Source organism: Onychomys torridus, chromosome 6 (assembly GCF_903995425.1).
Source record: "Onychomys torridus chromosome 6, mOncTor1.1, whole genome shotgun sequence".
NCBI lineage: Eukaryota > Metazoa > Chordata > Mammalia > Rodentia > Cricetidae > Onychomys > Onychomys torridus.
In genome coordinates this window covers 130,467,996-130,488,702 of record NC_050448.1, presented here as the reverse complement: position 1 = coordinate 130,488,702, position 20,707 = coordinate 130,467,996, and the positions used below count along the sequence as shown (strand labels likewise).

Here is a 20,707-nt window from a genome sequence, read left to right as displayed (position 1 = left end):
GAGCCAGTCTGAAATACTCGAGACCTTGTCTCAGAAACATCAAAAAAAAAATTGACAAATGAATTGTGTGGTATTCTATGACTGGTATGAATTGTGTATTATTCTTTGGCAGTGGTATGAATTGTGTGGTATTCTATGACAGTGGTATGAACTGTGTGGTATTCTATGGCAGTGGTATGAATTGTGTAGTATTCTATGACAGTGGTATGAATTGTGTGGTATTCTATCGCAGTGGTATGAATTATGTGGTATTCTATCACAGTGGTATGAATTGTGTAGTATTCTATGACAGTGGTATGAATTGTGTGGTATTCTATGGCAGTGGTATGAATTGTGTGGTATTCTATGACAGTGGTATGAATTGTGTGGTATTCTATGACTGGTATGAATTGTGTACTATTCTTTGGCAGTGGTATGAACTGTGTGGTATTCTATGGCAGTGGTATGAATTGTGTGGTATTCTATGACAGTGGTATGAATTGTGTAGTATTCTATGACAGTGGTATGAATTGTGTGGTATTCTATGGCAATGGTATGGATTGTGTGGTATTCTATGGCAGTGGTATGAATTGTGTGGTATTCTATGACAGTGGTATGAATTGTGTGGTATTCTATGACAGTGGTATGAATTGTGTGGTATTCTATGACAGTGGTATGAATTGTGTGGTATTCTATGACAGTGGTATGAATTGTGTGGTATTCTATGACAGTGGTATGAATTGTGTGGTATTCTATGGCAGTGGTATGAATTGTGTGGTATTCTATGACAGTGGTATGAATTGTGTGGTATTCTATGACAGTGGTATGAATTGTGTAGTATTCTATGACAGTGGTATGAATTGTGTGGTATTCTATGACAGTGGTATGAATTGTGTGGTGTTCTATGACAGCGGTGGGGTAGGAGAGTACAGAAAGAAACATGGCTTGTGATTACAGGCAGAGTGGCTGGGAGGACTCACCCTGAAGATTGTGGGTGTCCACTGAGCACCTACTGTGCATTATGCTGGTGGTTCCTGAGCACCTACTGTGTGTTCTTCCAAGTTCGTTACACCTAGATCATTGAGTATAATCCTCACAGAGACAGGTCATCTCTTTGTTCTTGTGGTATGGAGGAGAAAAGTGAGGCCTAGGAAGATATGCCATAGACAGTGGAGATACTAGAACTGAAAACCCAGCTCAGTCTGATTTGACATTGTATTCCTAACCTACTGCTTGATCCACACAGAAGTTCTGCTGAGAGAGGAGCCCGGAGAAATGACCAAAAGTTCAGTCAACCAAAGTTATTTTGTGAGCGTGTGAGCTGCATGCCAGGCTCCAATGCTGAGGATGCACAGGTAGCTAACAAACTGCAGCCCCTGCTCTAACAGTGCAGACTTTCTGGTGTGCCTCCTGTCAGGGCCTTGTACATAGCAGTACGAAAGTGGCCATCAAGAGCTAGCTGTGCAGAGGCCAGTTGGCACTTCTTACCAAATCTAGTCATGTTCCTGACAACACAGAAGGTCAGAGCAGCAGTGGGATCTGCAGGAAGTGTCAAGCCCTGAGTTGCTCAGGATTCAAAGATGTGTCACAGCACATCACACTAGAGGGGGTTATCAGGCCTATATAACCCCAGGAGGACATCAGGAGAACAGGGCACCCTGGCAATGCCATGCCACTCTGTTATTCAGGGCCTGACGCACCGAATGCACAGAGGAGAGAGGAAAGCTTTGGTAGTGTACAGTCAGGCAAACAGTCCCAGTGGTTTGGGGTACATTCACTTAAAACAAAAGCAAAAACACACATTGCTTGTAATTTTTAACCTCCCTTAGGGTGTTTCAAATGATTTGTGAAGATCAATGTTCTGCCTGTTCAAAGAGTTTAGGGAGTTTCAAACCCTTTCTGTTCAGACTAGCCTGTCATAAAGAACAAAGGAACATGGAATTTCTTGCAGAGATCAGAATTCACACTACAGAAACCAGGGATCTAAACTCAACAGAGATGTGCTTTTAACTTCCCTCTACCCAGAAGGAGAGAGATGCCCACTCCATGCATGCCTAGCCACTTGCTGATTTTGTCTTCCATTGATGAAGTTGATTTTATGATTTTTATTTATGTAACCACCCATGGTCTAAAGAAATGGCTGACAGCTTGGGTTCAGATAGGCCTGAGTTCAAGTAAAAGGTCTGTCATTCATAAGCTGTGAGACCTAGGAAAATTAGTTTGGCTTTCTAAACACTGGCTTCCTCATGTGTTGAGCTGTAGTGGCTTGTGCTCATTGCCAGCTTGACTGGACACATCACCTTGACTGTGTGTGTCTGAGAGATTATTTTCAGGAAGATTTTTAACTGAGTAGAGAAAACCCATCCAGACATTGGAAGGGGGGAGCAAAAGGAGGTGGCACCATTTCATAGACTAAGGTCCTAAACTGAATAATAAAAGGAAATAGAGAGAGCTGTTTGAGCACCAGAATTCTCTTTTCTGTCTTTGATAATCTACTCAGATATGATCAAGAAGTCTTACATTCCCACTGCCTCACTGAGAGCTACTTTCTCCACCATGCCACCTTTGCATGATGGATGGCACCCTCAATCCATGAGATACAATAACCCTAATACTGCTCACATCAGGTCTTCTGTTATAGTAACAAGAAAAGTAGCCGAGGCTGAAGACAAAAACCAAACTCTCATCAAAGGTTTTCAGTGAGACTCATGTGATGATGTAACCTGTTCATTCCTAATGTAAACACTAAATAATGCACAGCAACTGTGTGTCTCTCTTGTCTTTCCATGGTCACCTACACTTTAGTCCTTAACACTTCTGCCCCATGAAAAGCAATGACAATGACAGGCAAGTGATGTCTCTTCTTTCATGGAGACAGTGCTGGCTGGCCACACTGGGGTCCAGTTTAGGGGAACAGCAAATGCAGATGAGGTTGAATGCTGCGGTAAGGGAGAAACTGGTGAAATTAAAGCCACAGGCAGAATCCATCCTGCTCTCTGTTTGGGAACCATATTCCTGAAACATGTCGACATCTTTGTCACCTTGAGGTCTGGGTTCATCTTTATACTCTAGCACTGATAACTGGGACACAAACCATGCTGGTTAGAACCTAACATAGCCCCTTCCTGGTTCTTCACAGACATAAGTTCACTGTTCTCAAAGAACTAATGTTTATTCAAGCCATATGGCCCTGAAACTGCAGAGATAAGAAATTCAGAACCTGGTGGAAAACTGAGGACTAATTTCACATCCATGTGTTTACTTCAGCCAGTTCTGGTACCATATAGGCACCAAACAAACAAAGACTACAGAGGGGCTTTTCCCTGTGAGGAAGTCACATGACCCAGCAGAGACAGGTGAATACAACCAATGGCCTCTGGGTAGCTCTGTGATCCTGAGAGATCATATAATAGGGATGGGGCACCATGCCATCTTTTTCCATAGGCCAGCCCATCACAGAAGAGCTGAAGTCTTTCTTTGTCCTCAGCTCCACTTTCCTATCATTTCCACAGTGGTGATAAAGATGTCGTATATAGATTCCTCTGCCAATGATGTTCAGAAAGGAATGGGCTGAACAATGGAAAGGACAGTGCCCTGTGCATGGATTACCACACTGCTGGATCTTTTAATTACAGCAATATAGCTTTATATGTGATGGCTAAAGAAACTGGAGATTGTCCAATGACAACAAGCTTTATTAGAAAGAATCATAAGTAACCAAAAATAGACACAAGCAAAGTTATGAAAAAGGAACCACCATTCATTCGCTTGTGTTTTTCAATAGTTCAAATTTTGTTTTCTTTTTTCACTTATTCATTAATTAACTCATACTTACTGAATCCCTTGTATAGCTAGTGCAGAGAATCTTACTCAGGTACTTACAGAAAGGTATACACACACTTGCTTTCATACAACTTAACTGCTCAATAGAGGAAACTGACCATCTTCGTTTGTGCTCCATTAAACAGAGACCATGAACTGAGTGAGGGGGTGCATGCCTGTAACTCCAGTATTCAGGAAGGTAAGATAAGAGAGTCACAAGGTCTAATCCAACCTAGAGTGCATTTGTCTAAAAAGAAAGAGGTAAAATGGATCTGGTATAAGCTGCTTTCTGTGTAGTGTAATCTAAGATGTATAGGAAGGACAGGAAATATGAGATGCATTGAAGATTGACTCACTGCTGTAGCTGACTAGTGCTGAGACTGTTCTCTCAAATTGTTTCTCTCTGGAAAAATGTGTCCAAGAGACGTCCCCAAAAGTCCAAGGACTGTGAGTTAAGTACACAGGTCATTGGAGAGTGTGAGAAGCAGCATCAGCCGCCTGTCTCTGGTGGGTAGAGAGAGATCCACAGGCACACATAGGCCCTTAAGTCCTTGTCACTCTCTTTTCCCTTCCCTTCCTTTCTTAAGTGGTTTGATCCAGAAGCCACGGGATGGGGTTAGGCTAGGTCAGCTTCCTCAGTATCAGAGGAGGAAGGTGACATTCTAAGAAGATTGTGGGAAGTGACTACAAGAATGGTATGAGAGGTGGTGGTCACTGCCTGGCACAGGCAGGGCAGAGTTCCCATAGGACACTGGGGTTTCTCAGCTATGATACTGGATCCCAGGTGGGGTGAGCAAGACATCTCTATGGGAAAGAAAGCTGACATGGAAGTCAGAGCCAAAGAGTGGGCAGGGCATCCATGAGATGGGCAGTGGGAGCAGTAGCCACACACAGGGTCAGAGTCCAACAAGAAGATCAGGATGGACATGCAGGATGATGGACAGTGGTGGGTCTCCATGAGATGAGAAGAACATCTGCACAGCAACATGTACCATGTGGGAACTTTGGGGCCTGGGTGTAGGGAAGAGGGTTCTGTGAAGGCAGAGGCAAAGAGCTGGCATGCAGGCTAAATGAAAGCAGCATTGCAGTGCCTAGGGGCATAGCTCAGTGTTGGGGTCTGAGGAGAGTGAGGAGGAAACCACTTAGTTCAGGGGAGGCCAGCTGGTGGACATCAGATCATGAGAACAAGGAAAGCATCTCCATGAGTGCGGGAAGGAAATGGAGTGGGGAGATACAAACACCTGTGTGGTGTGCCAAAGAGTAGAAGGAGGCATGTACTCAGGAGCATTGATCGGTATACATATGCTGTTGGCAGCCAGGTTTCTTCCTGTGAAAGAACAGATAAATATCGGAAAGAAGAAAACTGGAATGGATATGGGGTGTTAGATGCAAGTGGAAGTGGATATGTCAGCTCTGACTCAACAAGAAATACACATCCCAGACACCTTCACACATGTGTGTTCACTCTCACTGTCCCCTAGAATTACCTACCAAGAAGAGGGTTGGAAACTCATACCTTCATCCATGTGGAGCCAATACCAGGAAACTGCCTCCTAAAGTCTGCCATTGGAAGGAAACAAGGGCTTAGAGAAAGAGCAGGTTCAGGGCCAAAATTAAGAAACTGTTCTGGAACAAGAGCGATTAAGAAAAATGACACTTAAATGCAATGTGTACATCAAGTCAGATTCTTTTGTGATGAGGGCTGTTATTCAGATAAATAGCAAAACATGAATGTGGGCTGAAAATGCATTCCAGAACCAGTTTGAGGGACCAGTACTGTACACTTAAATTCTTGTTTGTTGATGAATATCTGATTGACAATTTACTATTGACATTGTTCAGGGGAAAAAAAGCAGCTAAACTGTTGCTGCAGCCTTGCCTTGTGTTTGAGATTGCATAACATTAAATATTCCTTTAAATGGAATGCCTAGGTCTTTCTACACACACCTACCTTGCCCTACCCACAGATGGCTCTACTTCCACATCCCAAACTCTCTGTCCTTTCCATCTTGGTAGAAAGGACACACATCAGGGTACCTCCCCCTGCAATGGAGTCTGGCTGGATGTGCCCACATTTCCCTCCCCAGCTGTCACAGGCCACATCCAACACATCCATGTCTGTGTCTAAAGGATGAAGCCAGCCCCAACATTGTGCTTTGGCTGGTGTTAACCAAGAGAGAGAAGAAGAGAGGGAGGGGTGAAAAGGGGAGGGAAGGAGGGGAAGAGACAGAGACAGAATAGGATGAAGCAGAAATAGCAAGAGGTTTGGATGTTACCTGGCTGAGTCTGAATTGATATTGTGTAACCAGAACATGAGTTATGCCCTCTCACACTCAGTTTCCTCGATGTAAAATGGATTGTTAGGTCAACTTTGAGCTGTCTTTAAGGCATCTGGCAGTGTTTGATACATAACCATAATCCAACAATGTCAGTTGCCTTTTCTATTTAAGAATCAAACCCACCACAGATGGCTAGGAGTTGGGCATCACAGGTCATGTTTCTGACTTCTCTATAACATTGATATCCAAATCTGGAGGAATATGGAGAGTTCACCTCACCTCTCAAGACCTCAGTTTCTTCCTTGGTAAAAGAAAAAAGTGCTGGAAAAATGGGTCAGGGAGGAGTTGGCTTTTGAGTGCTGTGCTACCAAGATCTCTGAGGCATGCGATATAATTTTCCCTTTCCTTTTTTAAATGACAGTGGGTGCAGAGCAGGGGGAAGCTTTTGCTAAATTTTAAAGACATTTCTCATTTTTAGCAGTCAAGGCCTTCCCTGACCATGTTTTATCTCTAACTCACTCGTACCTGATAAAATTTTGAGATAAACTGAGAGGTGGTGTGTGGGGGTGGCGTCACTGTTGAGCACATTGGTGATTCAGTAGCTGTCAAGGATTTAGCACATACCTTAAGCACTTTTGTTATTCATATTTCTTTGGCTAATTACTTTTTTCTTTAAAAATGGGGAACTGAGTGGGACCTTGGACATTTGCCTAATGGCTCAAGCAAAGCCCTGACCTGGTTGGTCGCCAAGCCTTTCTAGACTGGGAAGTTTTGCTACTGAAAGAGAACTAATGGGTTTGATTTTCCTGCAAGAGATATTTTGCACTGATCATTGGTTCCATAAATACTTAGGCTAATGCCCATTCTATGTAACAGCAGCAATAAATTTCTTTTAATTTAAGACATTCTCAAGTACAATATATTGACAAACACAAAACAATGCTTTGAAAACAGCCAGGATAAAGTCTTGAATAAATAAATAATATTAAACTTAATGGATAAATTAACCAGTAAAAGTATAACTAGACTGTTTCAAGTTAGGCAAAGGTGATAGAAATGCTATCTTACCCTTTGCTCGGGAGGAAATATGGTCTTCATGAAAAGACACCATGGAGCAGAGCAAGGCATTTATCCCTTATGGCAGATCCACTTTAAATAGAACTATTTGTTTCCAGCTAAATGCCAAAAGGTTCAGCCAACGCACTCACAGCCTTTTCTGCAGCAAGCACTGACTTCAGAGTGTAAACACCTTTATTAGCATTTCAGCTGCCCGTTTCTCCACCTCTTCTTTGAATCAGTTTTTCATATTGGTGTCAACCAACTAAAATTCTGATAGAAGTTATCTGTGTGGGCTTCCTTTTGAGTGAAAGACATGACTCCTACCTTGGGTTATTCCTCTTGGGGAAACACATAAGGGTGCCCCTGGCCAGGAAGTTTGTACTAACAGCCTCACATAGGAACACAGTTTTGACAGATGGTGGAAAGATTTAATAAACCACAAAAACATTTTCAAAACTGTGAGGCCCTGGATGGCATTGTCTTATTTGAAGTCCAAATGGCTAATTCTTCCAGGATGAAGGTAGCCTGAGGGTGTTGTTAGCTACATAAAACCTAATTGGACCAATTAGAATAGAATACTATTTTGCTTGGAGTGTTTAATCACATCAGTCACCTAATGATTTTTCCTGTTGTTGTTCAATGTAACTGAGGCTGTTTACAGGAACATGAATCCATATGTGCAGTCTTAAACATTACCCAAGACAAGGGGAGTATATGGGAGTCATGAACGCTGAATTTTAAAAGATCAGTGTGTGTGTGTGAGTGTGTGTGTGTGTATACACATGTGCACACACGTGTGTATGCATGCACATTTATGTGTGTTTATTTGTATGTGTATGTATGTGTGTATATGAGTGTGTATGTGTGCATACATGTGTGTTTGTGCATGCATGTATGTGTGCATTGTATGTATGTGAGTGTAGGAGAATATGCATATATGTATGTATGTATGTGTGTGCATGTATGTACCTCATGTTTTAACATCAATGCAAGGAAACAGGTGCACAAGTGTGCTAAGAGGAAAGAAACAGTGTTCAGAAAACCAAACAGAGCAAGACATAAGAAAAATGACTCTCCTTTTGCTGTGAAGACAAAGGGTGTTTATAATAAGGAATTTGTTGTACATTTATATTTGCCAAAGATACAATTATCTGTAGCTCCTCGTAACTGTTTCAGTGAGTTTCCAGGTGATAAAATAGTTTGGTGTCTGCTGGAGTTAAATAGACTGTTCACTAGGGAAATTCTGGTCTGAAGCTCTGCAAGCCTTTTGTTCAAGCCCTGGCTCAGCCTCCTGCCAACCCTGAGCATTGGTGCCAGCCATCTAAGCATTTGAGCTGACTCTCCATCTCCCTAGTGTGGACATAAAGTTTGTGCTTTCCCAGATGTCTTGGGGACTTTCAGCAAAATGTTCAAGCTAAGCAGTGAAAAGTGTGTGCAATCAACAGAGCCCTTGATAAGTATAGGGAATATAGGCAATTGCTATTGTCATTATTATGTCACTGTGATTGAACTTAGATGTCCTGTGTCTTTTATTCCATTGTTTTAATTCCATTACTACATCAAAGCCATAGATAACAGTATACATTTATCATAACTCATCAAACCATAGTCCCAAAGCTACATGTATCACCCAAGGGAAAAGGTAATAACAAAGGAAGGATTTCTTTCAGCAGACTTTTTGGAATGTCACACAGTCAGAAGTAATTATGGCTCTAGGAAATATTCTGAGAATTCAAGAGACCCCAAAGCCAAACCTGGAATTTATTCTCTGATACCAAAGCAATTGGCAGGCTGTGGTCTGGAAGCAACAGCTCTGACTGCTTTGAAAGCTCTAAATGGGGCCATTTGGACTCACTATGACCCTGGCTCATCCCCAGACTCCAGAGAGATGGCAGGAGAGGTCCCCCACCTGTTCAGACAATAGTCTCCTTGTTTCTTCTTGGATCTCGCTTAACAGAAACCTTCCTGGATAAAGAGATATCTTAATGTGGGTTTTAGGGGGTCCTCACCACCACTGTTCAAGTACTGCAACATGGATATACACAAAATGTTCTATACAATCCTCTATGGAGTCTTCCTGCATTCCTCAGAGCCAGCCATACATAGCCAGGACACCAAACCCAAGTATGGGTTTCTGTGAAATCCCTCACATTGCTCAGCAGCATCTTGGTGGTAGTGTGATTCTTCCTCAGAAATGGAGATGGTCCTTTCAGGCATATGACACAAATCAAATTAACTGTGTATACAAAAGCTACAAATACCACATTCAGTATATAGCCAGTTACATTGTGATGTGTGTATGTGTGCGTGCGTGTGAAACTTAGACAGTCAGCCCTGGCTGAGAGTCCGGGCACTCAGATAAAGAAGATCAAAATCTCTTGCCTAAATGAGAGTTGTCATCTTACTCAACTTTCTAATGTGCCAGGTTCTTATCAGTCCACATCATCCATGAAGCCCTATGAGAATGTAAGGAACAGAACAACAGAGACATCACTCTGTGACTTCCAGAGACACCTTTTGTACCTGGCCCCAACAGCTACTCTAGCCTTGGCTTTCACATTTCCAGGGTGGGATGACTATAACCTCTTTGTGAACAGTTCAATTTGATTTCGGACTTTTGACCTAATTATTCGCAATGCCTAAGGCTCAGTCTAACCTTATAGGGACAGTTACCCATAGTGGCTGATGCAGACCTCAAGTTACCCCTGAATATTCAGTTACTAACAATTCACTCTAATCACTTGTCCTTTGACACAAGTCTCTTTCCTACTGGCCAAGTAATCACGAGAAAATCTATCCAGCCTCTGCCGGAAACAAGATGTGTATTCCAGCTGAGGGCCTCCCCCTCCTCTTTATTATAACCATGCAGCAAATTTATGCAATTTTCTTATTCAACTTTGGTGGCCTCTAGTAATCTAAGCAATTTCTGAGGAGTACAGAAACACTGGGGTTTAGTCCTGCCTATCTAGAACAGTGCTGTGATGATGTCCATCACCCACGTGCTGAAGCAGTAGACTCTGTAGGATGCTCAGTTGAGGAACTGGGGCCTTTGCTGGGGTGTGCTCTGTCTTCAGCTACTTTTCTGTTACCCATAGCTCTGTGGCCTTACATTTATCACAATTTGTTTTTCAGTTGATAATTTTTGCCCATTGTACTTGTGATGGGCATCATTGTCGAATTTATTTCAGCCAACAGCAATAACTGTGCCTGTGCAAGTTGCAGAATTCAAGTGAATTGTTTAGTCCAAAGTGAAAAACTGTTCAGTGCTAAGATACATCAATCATATCATATTATACAAAAAATGTTTTTAAATTATCTTGTTCTCTTTTTATAAGAGAAAAAATTACCTTACACTCACAAGATATACACATAGAATTTCCTAGCCATACATACACAGATATATGTATACAGAGAGACAATCATCCTTTAAGCATAAGAATTCTGCCTAGTTTCAGTTATGATTGAAACACTATGAACTGCATATGGCGATTAATGCCTATCACTGGGACACTTGCAAAATGGAGACATAAGGATCCAGATCCAAAGTCATCCTCAGCTGTATTGTCAGTCAGGGATACCCGAGATCCTGCCTCAAAACACAAATAAAACAGAAAGAAACAGAAACGAATGGAACACTCAGAAATCAGTGCTTGTCTTACCTGCCATGGGTTCACAGTCTCAGGCATTTGCTTTGTGGGTGCTGCATCACCAAAGGGCCCTGTTTTTGTGGTCACAACTTCAGCCCCAGACGTGACACCTGCCTTAAACTCTGAGCATCTCTGAAACCTTTGCTAAAGGTGAAATGTGCATGGGTGTGAACAGCTAGCTCTATCAACCAGGGTCTAGTTTCTCCTTTTGTTTGACCTGGGTGTGCTTGGCACCCATCTGTCTGTCATCCTAGAATAGACTCAGTGTGTGTGGTATCTCCTGGGGAAGGATAAGTTCCCAGGCATGAACTGCATTCAGCTATTGAACACCCAGGGCATCCTGGAGAAAGGCTTTTATTCAAGGGAAACCAGATAGCCATTTTGGTGATAAAGTATTTATTCCCTGTTACCGTATTGTTGCCAAGACTACCGCAGAGAACACAATGCTTAAAGGGAGCTAGAGTCCTAAGGAAGCTACAGACACTGAAAGAAGAAATTTAATTTTGAAAATGAATCAACAGTTTACTGACCAGCATTATGTGCTGTTGACTAATGTTGATTGAGATGACTCTGTCATGCTTTGAGCCAATAATTTTTCCTCTTTAAACATTCCCTTCTTCTAAGATATCATCGTTCTGTGTAGCTTAAGGAAGTGAGGCTAGAGATTATTTTTAAGGCAATTAAATATAAGCCAACATTACAGAAAACTAACTTCTCTAAAGAAACAGTTTTGAAACTCTTAATATTATTTACCACACTTTCATTTTGATTGTAAACTACTGAAGAAGCCCAGTGAGAGTCCAACAAGATTGAACAGGATCTTGGTTCTCCTCTGTGTAACTGAGTTCAATAGCACACTAAAACAGGCAGCTCTGCACCAGAGCAGACTCACGGTAGCATTGTGATTATAGTGTGGAGTCCTGCGGGTGTGGAAGAGGAGAGGCTTCTCGAGACATCTTCACAGAATTGGCTGACTGGGACACACACTTAACTCAAGCGATTTTTACTGTTCCTAAACCGTAACACCGAAAGACTTTAAACAACTCTCACAATAAACCTCCCAACACAAGTCTTGTTACACTCCTCACTTTACAGATGCATAACTGAGGCCTAAGTCAGTCATTGTCAGAGGATAAAAGCAAAAGACACATGACATGGCGACTGCAGCCACCTCACATAAAATGCCCATTCCTGCCAGTAGCACACGCTGCCTTCTGTCAGGGGCAATGAGACATCAGCTCACACATGCAAGCATGGCAATCAGCTAAGGCACAGTCAGAGGAACAGGGTATTATGGAATGTTTGGAAAATCCACTGTCAGTGTGGCTGAACTTGTATTTGTTGGGGGTGGGGAGTTTGAGGAACAGGGGATCACAAGACCCAAAGAAAGCAAAAGAAGGCAAATAAAGGAACAGCAGTGGGCTCTGGCCTCTGACCTTCAGGCCTAGGGAAACAGGGTTTTTGTTACAGATGTACCCAGTGGAGGAAGGGTGGAGTGGCAGGCATCATTTAAGAATTCATTTATTCAATTTTTCAAAACTACTGGTTGGTCTTCTCACATGGGCCATGATTAATGTGAGGGTTGAGGGCTCAGCAGGGAATAAAAAAACTAGTCTCCTGCCTTACTGTACATTAACATATAGTTGTCAGTGTATACAGAAGCAGATAACAAGCAAGTTCTAAAATAAATAAGACCATCATGAAATAGAGCGACCACAGCAGAATGGCCCCTTTGGAGTAGCCATTAGAGAAGAACTGGCTGAGAAAAGGACAGTGAAATGAAGTCTGAATGACAAAGAGCAGTCATAGGTGAAGGCAAGGAAGGTGTTTAGCATCAGGATCTTGAGGAAGAGATCTGGAGGGCGAGTTAGTGATGGGAAGGCTCCTAGGAGCACTTGAGGGGAAGGGGATGTAATAAAGAGTGGGAGAAATGTTGGAGAGGAGGCAGGTAGGGTCTGGTGAAGACAGTAGAGCATTTGCATTGTGTCCCAAGTGAACCAGGAACTCACAGGGAGGCTTAAGCAGGCAGATGTCCTGACCTGCTTTGAAATGAACACTGTGGGAAATATGGATTGGATGTTTCATTCAGAGATGGGGTGAAAGCAGAGAGACTAATTAGGAGAACTACAAAGTCCTGAGGAGAAAGAGATCAGCTCAATAGCAGATCTGGTGGTGTTTGCAAAGATTTCTTGACTGGAAGGAGAGACAGTGAGGACTGTGGAGCACACACTGGTTGACATTGACACCAGTGACAAAGCCAGGGAAAGGACTGGGGAGCTCTTGGTGTGTAGAGATGTGCTGTGGGTTGGAGGGGCATGGGGATCCTGGGCTCCCCGGGCAGCCTCTCTGAGGACAACAAAGACCAAATGAATGCAAGGAAGCCTGCAGATGTGCAGATGTGCAGTGACCTGCAGGACAGGGAAGGAAGTCACCTCCTAAACATACTGAAGTCGAAACTGGGGAAAGAGGAGGACCAGGGAACACTGGGGGAAATGCATTCCTGAGGAGGACGTAAGTGTGCGGCTTTAAGATGTCAAGTTTAGATGAGTTACACATGACCTCTGAAGGCCCACTCCTGGGACACTGTTTACTTAAGTGTGAACTGAGAATACAGTGCCACGTTGATGCAGACTACATTAAAAGGCTGGATGTAAGTGCTAACACAGGTCTGTGTGGTGATATTGTGTTTTCCAATATATTGTGCACCCTAATAAATTTATCTGGGGTCAGAGAACAGAACAGCCACTAGATATAGAGGCCAGAAAATGGTGGCACTCACGCCTTTAATCCTAGCATTCATGAGGCAGAAATCTATCTGGATCTCTGAGAGTTCAAGGCCACACTGGAGACAGCCAGGCATGGTGACTCACGCCTTTAATCCCAGGAAGTAATGGCAGGAAGTAGAAAGGTATATAAGGCATGAAAACTAGGAACTAGAGTCTGTTAAGCGTTTAGGCTTTTGAGCAGCAGTTCAGCTGAGACTCATTCTGGAAGAGGACTCAGAGGCTTCCAGTCTAAGGAAACAGGATCAGCTGAGGAACTGGCAAAGTGAGGTGGCTGTGGCTGGTTCTGCTTCTCTGATCTTTCATCTTTAACCTCAATACCTGGCTCCAGGTTTGTTTTTATTAGTAAGACCTTCTAGTATTTGTGCTACAGGTCTGTGCAGTTGTCATTTTGTAATAGCGCTTAGGATGTGTTGCATTTATGTAGACCTACTAAGACATTAACATCCTTAGCTGCTTTTAAGTGAAGATTGCAATATTGGCTCCGTACTCTTTTTGTTTATATCCAACCATTAAAACAAGATGATAGAAACACCAATGTCTTCTCTTAGTGTGCAGATACATAATCTGAGGCTCAGAGATAGTGTGTACCCAAGGCTAAGCTGCTGGCAACTATAACCTAGAGGAAGAAAGATGGCAAGACTCACACCTAGATCTAACTTACTCAAACAGTTCTAAGCTGAAGCCAAACAAGATATAAATAAAACCAAACTATGTAGACATCTCGTCGACATTCCTTGGGATCTCTGCTGTTTGACTGAATTGTTTTAGATGATATTTTATGAGCCCAGCACCCCCATGTAAAGCAGTGTCCCATTCATCTTCCAGTGTCGGGACACACTCCAATGCAGGCCTGTCTTTGGAGGAAATGAACAGAAGTACCCAGTACTCAACCATTGACAAATATGGTAAGTAGCACACATCAAGGAAATCACTCCTAGGGAGGTGGCTGTCATTCATTTTGGTAGCAAGGGAGAAAATTTTGTATTTTGTAATGACCATAAATGATAGGTAATTTTAAAATATTATACAGATTCTAACTCTGATACTGAAGTCTTTATAACTCTTCATTTATCTTCAAACTTAATAAAGAATGCCAGACTCTACATAAGTGTGAGTGTACATGAGTGTGTGTGAGCATGGGTGTGCGTGTATGTGTGAATGTGCATACATGAGAATGTATGTACACATTTGGTGTGAGTGTATGTGAGTTCAAGGGTATGTATGTGTATAAGCAAGGATACCCAGAACGTACATGTACATATGTCTGTGTGGGAGTGTATACAGGTTCTGGAGATTGTGAGTGTGTGGGAGTTTGTATGCAATGAAGTTTTAAGAGAATGTAAGGTTTTTATGTAAGTCATCTCTGGCTCACCTGGCATTGTAAACCCTTTGCCATCATTGCCCTGGACCTGCTGCCGCTGAGCCCACCTCACTGTGGGCAGGAGAAGAACAGAAGGGCAAGTTCCCACAATCACATTCCCTGCAAGTGCTCTTCCTGGGAGCTGAGCACCACAGGGTTTAAAGCACTCCATCCAATCCCTCAAGCAGCCAGCACGGAGGCACAGGACAGCCACCTGGGTCTGTCTCACAGGATGGCTCCATGACAAATTCATACAAAATAATTAATAAAGTTTGATGCTGGTCTCTAGAAACCAAGGGAAATACAGAAGCCTTTACCATCAGCTACATTAGTGTGTTTGGATAGATTGAGGATTCCTATAGGTAAGTATGATATATTTAATATTTCCTACTAGAAATATCATATCATCTAACTTTAACTACCACCAGCTAGAACTAGGCCCATGTTATCCTTTACACTCTTAAAGTCTGAGGGGTTCCATATTAATCTAAATATTATTGCTAAGGCCCGTTTATCCATGGCCACTTCCTTTGATTGCATGGAGGACTGACCACATCAGTTAAACACATCAGATTTGTTTCTAGAGCTATGTTTCAGGAAGAAGGAAGTGGCTTCTCTGTTATTAGTGGCTTGAGATCCTACATTATGGGGTCCATGCAGCTTGTCTTCCGAGAACTGCTACCGAAGGCATTGGAAAGCCTTGAAGGAACAAAAGGAAACTTCTCTGCTTGTTGCAATGCCGTGAACTCTGGCTGTCTTGAGAACCTTAGAGGAAAGGGCTCTGTTCTCCTGTGTGTGTTAACATGCAGATGGGCTCCAGCACCAGTGGCATTGAGTGATTGGCCAGTCCAGGAATGGATTCCACAGAGGGCATATGTGCTCCAGGTGTCACAGTATCATATCTTCCAATAGATACCAGTGTGTTTTCTTAAGGCTTCTCAGCCACATACAGGGCAGCCTATGAGCTTGGGGCCTGGTGGTAAAGCTTTCCATGGCAGAGTCAGGATGAAACTACTCTTTAGTTTCTAAAAATAATTATAATTTAAAAAAATTTAGATTTATTCATTTTATTTTATGTGTGAGTATCTTGCTTTCATGTATGTCTATGTACTAGGTGCATGTTGATGCCATGAAGATCAGATGAGTGCATTAGGTCCCCTGGAACTGAAATTTCAGATGTGAATGGCCATGTTGATACTGGGACTCAAACTTGGATCTTCTGCAAGAGTAGCCAGAACTCTTAACGGCTGAGCAATCTCTCCAGCCCCTTAAGGATTTCTTCTTAAAGAAATAGCACTCAGAGAATTACCCAAGATGAAGTATAGGAAACAGGGGTTGGATAACAGTATAAATGTCTACTTTTCCTGAACATCTCTGTACCAGAGCCAAAAGAAAACATTAGGTGTTTGGATGGAGTGATATTCCAACAGATAGGATACACACATTTTGTACTTCCCCCCTAAGAACAGCAATTTGCACAGCTTAAATTACCCTTTGTTTTCTTTTATTTTGGTCTGTATTTCCATTTGCTTCTTTGAAATAGTATCTCCCCATGTAGCTGAGGTTACCCTCAAAAATCACAACAATCCTCCATTTTCTAGCTAGGCATCTGTTCCCAGCCTGGCTGTACTTTCATTTCCCACAGCAACAACCTCATGAGCTTTCTTCTTTTAGTTATTTTTAATGTATTTTAAATATAGTCTTGGACCCTAAGAAAGACACAGGGATCACCCAATGACAGAGAAATGGATGAGATCTACATGAACAACCTGGGCGTGAGTGGGCGTAATGAAGGGCAAAGTTCAAGGGAAAGAGGCTCAGGGGAGCGGAAGATCCCAGCTGGATCAAGAACAGAGAGGAAGAACAAGGAATAACAGACCATGATAAATGAAGATTACATGAGAATAGGAAGAAGCAAAGTGCCAGAGAGGTCCCCAGAAATCCACAAAGATACATCCACTGTAGACTACTGGCAATGGTCAAGAGAAAGCCTGATCTGACTTAGTCTGGTGATCAGATGGCCAAATACCCTAATGGTCATGCTGGAACTCTCATCCAATAACTGATGGAAGTGGATGCAGAGATCCTCGGCCAGGCCCCAGGTGGAGCTCCAGGACTCCAATTGTCAAGAAACAGGAGGGACTGTGTGAGTGAGAATTGTTGAGATCAAAATTGGAAAAAGCACAGGGACAAATAGCCAAACTAATGGAAACACAGGAACTATGAACCAAAAGCTGAGGAGCCCCCAACTGGATCAGGCCCTCTGGATAAGTGAGACAGTTGAATAGCTTGAACTGTTTGGGAGGCACCCAGGCAGTGGGACCTGGACCTGTCCTTAGTGCATGAGCTGGATGTTTGGAACATGGGGCTTATGTAGGGACACTGCTTAGCCTGGGAAGAGGGGACTGGACCCGCCTGAACTGAATCTACCAGGCTGAGCTGACTCCCCAGGGGAGTCTTGGCCCTGGAGGAGATGGGAATGCAAGGTGGGCTGGAGGGAAGGCGGGGGCAGAGGCAGGAGAGGGGAGGACAGGGGAACCCATGGCTGATATATAAAATTAAATTAAATTATAAAAGAAAAAATTTTAAAAAAGAAAATTTCAAATATAATGCACTGCGGTCAACTCTGGTCCCACCCACCCCCCCCCATCACACATACATCCCTCTCCTGACTTCAGCTATTTTTTTTTAAATAACCCTCTGAATCCATTTAGTGCTATCCATATGTGCATGGGTGAAAGGTCATCCACTAGAGGAGCATGGCCAACCTACCAGGAGCCACCAACTGCCAATATTCCTCAGCTTGGAGTGTAGTCTTATGTGCCAATCTCCACCTATGCCATAGTATTGACTGGCTTGATCTCATGCAGATCTTGTAGGTGTTACCACAGCTACTATGAGTTGAGTGCTGTGCTGGCTGGCCTCATGTCAACCTGACACAAGCTAGAGTCATTGGAGAGGAGAAAGCCTCATTGAGAAAATGCCTCCTTAAGATCAAACTGTAGGCAGGCAAACCTATAGGACATTTTTTAAATTAGTGATTAATAGGGAAGGGACCAGTCCATTGTGGGTAGTGCTGTCCTAGGCTTGTGGTCCTAGGTTCTAAAAGAAAACAAACTGAACAAGCCATCATGAGCAAGCCACTAGGCAGCTCTCCCCCATGTTCCCTGTATCAGCTCCTGCCTCCAGTTTTCTGCCCTGTTTTAGCTCCCGTTCTGGCTTCCTTTGATGATTAACAATCTTTTGGAAGTGTAAACCAAATAAATCCTTCCTCCCTTACCTGTTTTTGTTCATGGTGTTTTATCACAGCAACAGTAACCCTAACTAAGACAAGTGCCATGGACCTGTCATGACCCCAGGAGCCTCTTCTACCCCTCTTCCATGCTGCTCCCTGAGCCAGGACCCAGAGGTTGAGCTGTTTTTAACCTCAATAGGCAGAAGGGGAACACGGAAGTGAAAGTGAGCTGCTGTTCAGGCTTAACTTCAGACTTGAGTAATAAAACACAGAGCTGTGACTCAGTCTCTTCCTGCACTATGCAGTCAAATTCCGGTTAAGCCAGTCTTCAGCTTTCCAGCCGTATGTGTCTGTCTTGCATGCCACAGAACATCACTGTATAATGCCAGCCTCGGTGAATTCGCCAGTCATTCCTGAAGTCAGGTTTCCACTGGAGTCAGTGCAGTGAGAGGTGCTGCCACAGCCAAAGCCAGTGAAATTGTGTGTGGAGCATTTGAAGATGAGACAGCAGTAACACATCACTGGCTGGGTAAAGCTCTATCCATATCCAGAGTGAAGTTATATTTCAGCTGGACAAATGAAATATTTTTATACTAGAATGTTGATTCTGCATTACTGACCAACAGTTAAGATTTATGATGTGAGTTGACTTTCTCTCATCCAACACACATGCACTCTCACATAGGTTCTCACACACACACACACACACACACACACACACACACACACACACACACTCACACAGAGGCACAGGCACACAAGCACAAGCATACACACTGGCCCTCAGCCCTGACCTGAGCCAATCCTGATAGAGGAGAGTGAGACAGGCCTATGCTCAGAAACAGCAATGTCAGCAGCATTTCCTTGCAGAAGAGTTTGTTATGGCATGCCTTCTAAGAGATTTTGATGGAGATCTTTCTTTTGAAAGTGAATATGCCCAAACTCCTGCATATGGATATGTGGCTTAAAAGTAATGTATTGACTCTGATAACTGGGATGTTTATGGGGGCAAAACCATCAGCAGCTATTGATCAACCACCCATTTTGCAGTAGTGGGTGGTCCTGTACCAGTGTGGACAGGAGCAGCACCCTGCACTGACCCAGGGAGTGCTTTTGCCCAGTGCTGCACTCTAGAGCTACTGGATCCATTCTTGGAGATGCTAATGCTTCAGAGGGCATCAAATGCCACTGGTCTTCAGACCTGAGCATTTGACGAGCACTTAAAAGGTGAGCATCTAGGGAGACAAGCAAGTAAACATTTCCAGGCCACTCTTCTTTTTCCGTAAGCACTGCGTCCATCTCCCCTTTCAGGTCATCCTTTGCTTCGTCCCCTGGTACTGACTGCCAGTCATCAGCTGCATACAGCAGCCTTGTAATAGTAACTAACCATCCTCCCATTTGGATGATGGGGCTGAAGCTTAGAGACAGTAATCATGGAACCATTACTTAAAACACATTTTCCTGGCATGAAACCTGTGCTCTTAGCCATCATGACAGGCTCCCTTCCACAAGCATGTACTGCTTTCCTGTAAACCCAAAATATTAACTACCAACCAGCGTGTTCAAAGCAGACACTTGCCATGAACGTCCATCTGGTGTCAGCACCATGTTTCCACTTTTAAATCTGAGCAGCACCAGGGACTCGATCCAGTCTTCAGTCCCAGGATCCCAAAGGATTGTCTGGCAGCTATGTATGGAACTGAGTTAACCTCGTTGATATAAGCAGGGGGATGTGCTAGAAGGTCAAAAAGTAACAGCTGAACTTCTTTTCTGATGCAGGCTATGTGTCTGATCCCATGAGCCCAGTGCACTTTCACTCCCATCGGGACAGTGGCAGCTTTGAGGACAGCATCTGACATGTCTGATGTACACCTAAAGAGAATTTTCCCACAGAGTGACGGCAGTGATTCTATCCATGGCAAGCTCACTTCCAATTATAGTGCTCCACCCTCTGAGGGCTCTTCACATTGCCTTGTTTATTCTGCTTTCACTTAATTCCTTTCTCCAGGGTGGGCTTTGAATTGCACCGAGCGGAAAGTGCCAAAGAGCAAATATGGAATGTGCATGAAGAATTGCTCTTAGCTTGATACATAAAGTGCCTTAGTTGCTTAGGAATGGGGTTAATCTGTGTAGATGTCTGGGTTGGTTCTGATCCTCATGTATTCCTAGACTAAACTATGCAGGCTTGTGTTTGAGCATCTCCAATTAGATTTCTTACAATGCTGTTGATTGCCTTATCTCATGATTTTACTTCTGGTGTTCATTCTGTGATTAAAGACCCTTTGGTGCTCCAGAACATTTGTTCAGAAGTGTGTTTAATTCCAGCAGGGCTTTCATTGGATGTATCTCCTTTCAACAGACTGGTAAAAGCACATAAATACAAAGTGTGTGGTTATCTAGCTTCTTTTCTGCATCTGACCAACTGGGCTTTACCTGAGCAACTCATTAGTGTTATTTCCGAGCAAGATGTCATTAATGGCATTATTTACGAAATCAACACACTAATGTCAAGCTAGAATCTCATACAGACATGAAATGAA

At 43.2% G+C, this 20,707-nt stretch overlaps 1 protein-coding gene across 1 annotated transcript in view; it reads left to right on the top strand.

Annotated features, from left to right (window-relative positions):
• Positions 1–20,466, top strand: part of LOC118585633 (serine/threonine-protein kinase TNNI3K) — a 269,798-nt gene extending 249,332 nt beyond the window's left edge. The window contains exons 24-25 of the mRNA XM_036190397.1: positions 14,398–14,477; positions 19,947–20,466. Coding sequence (XP_036046290.1) covers positions 14,398–14,477; positions 19,947–20,023 — 157 coding nt within the window. The 3' untranslated portion in view covers positions 20,024–20,466. The remainder of the gene's footprint in view (positions 1–14,397; positions 14,478–19,946) is intronic.
• Positions 20,467–20,707: the final 241 nt, after the last annotated feature.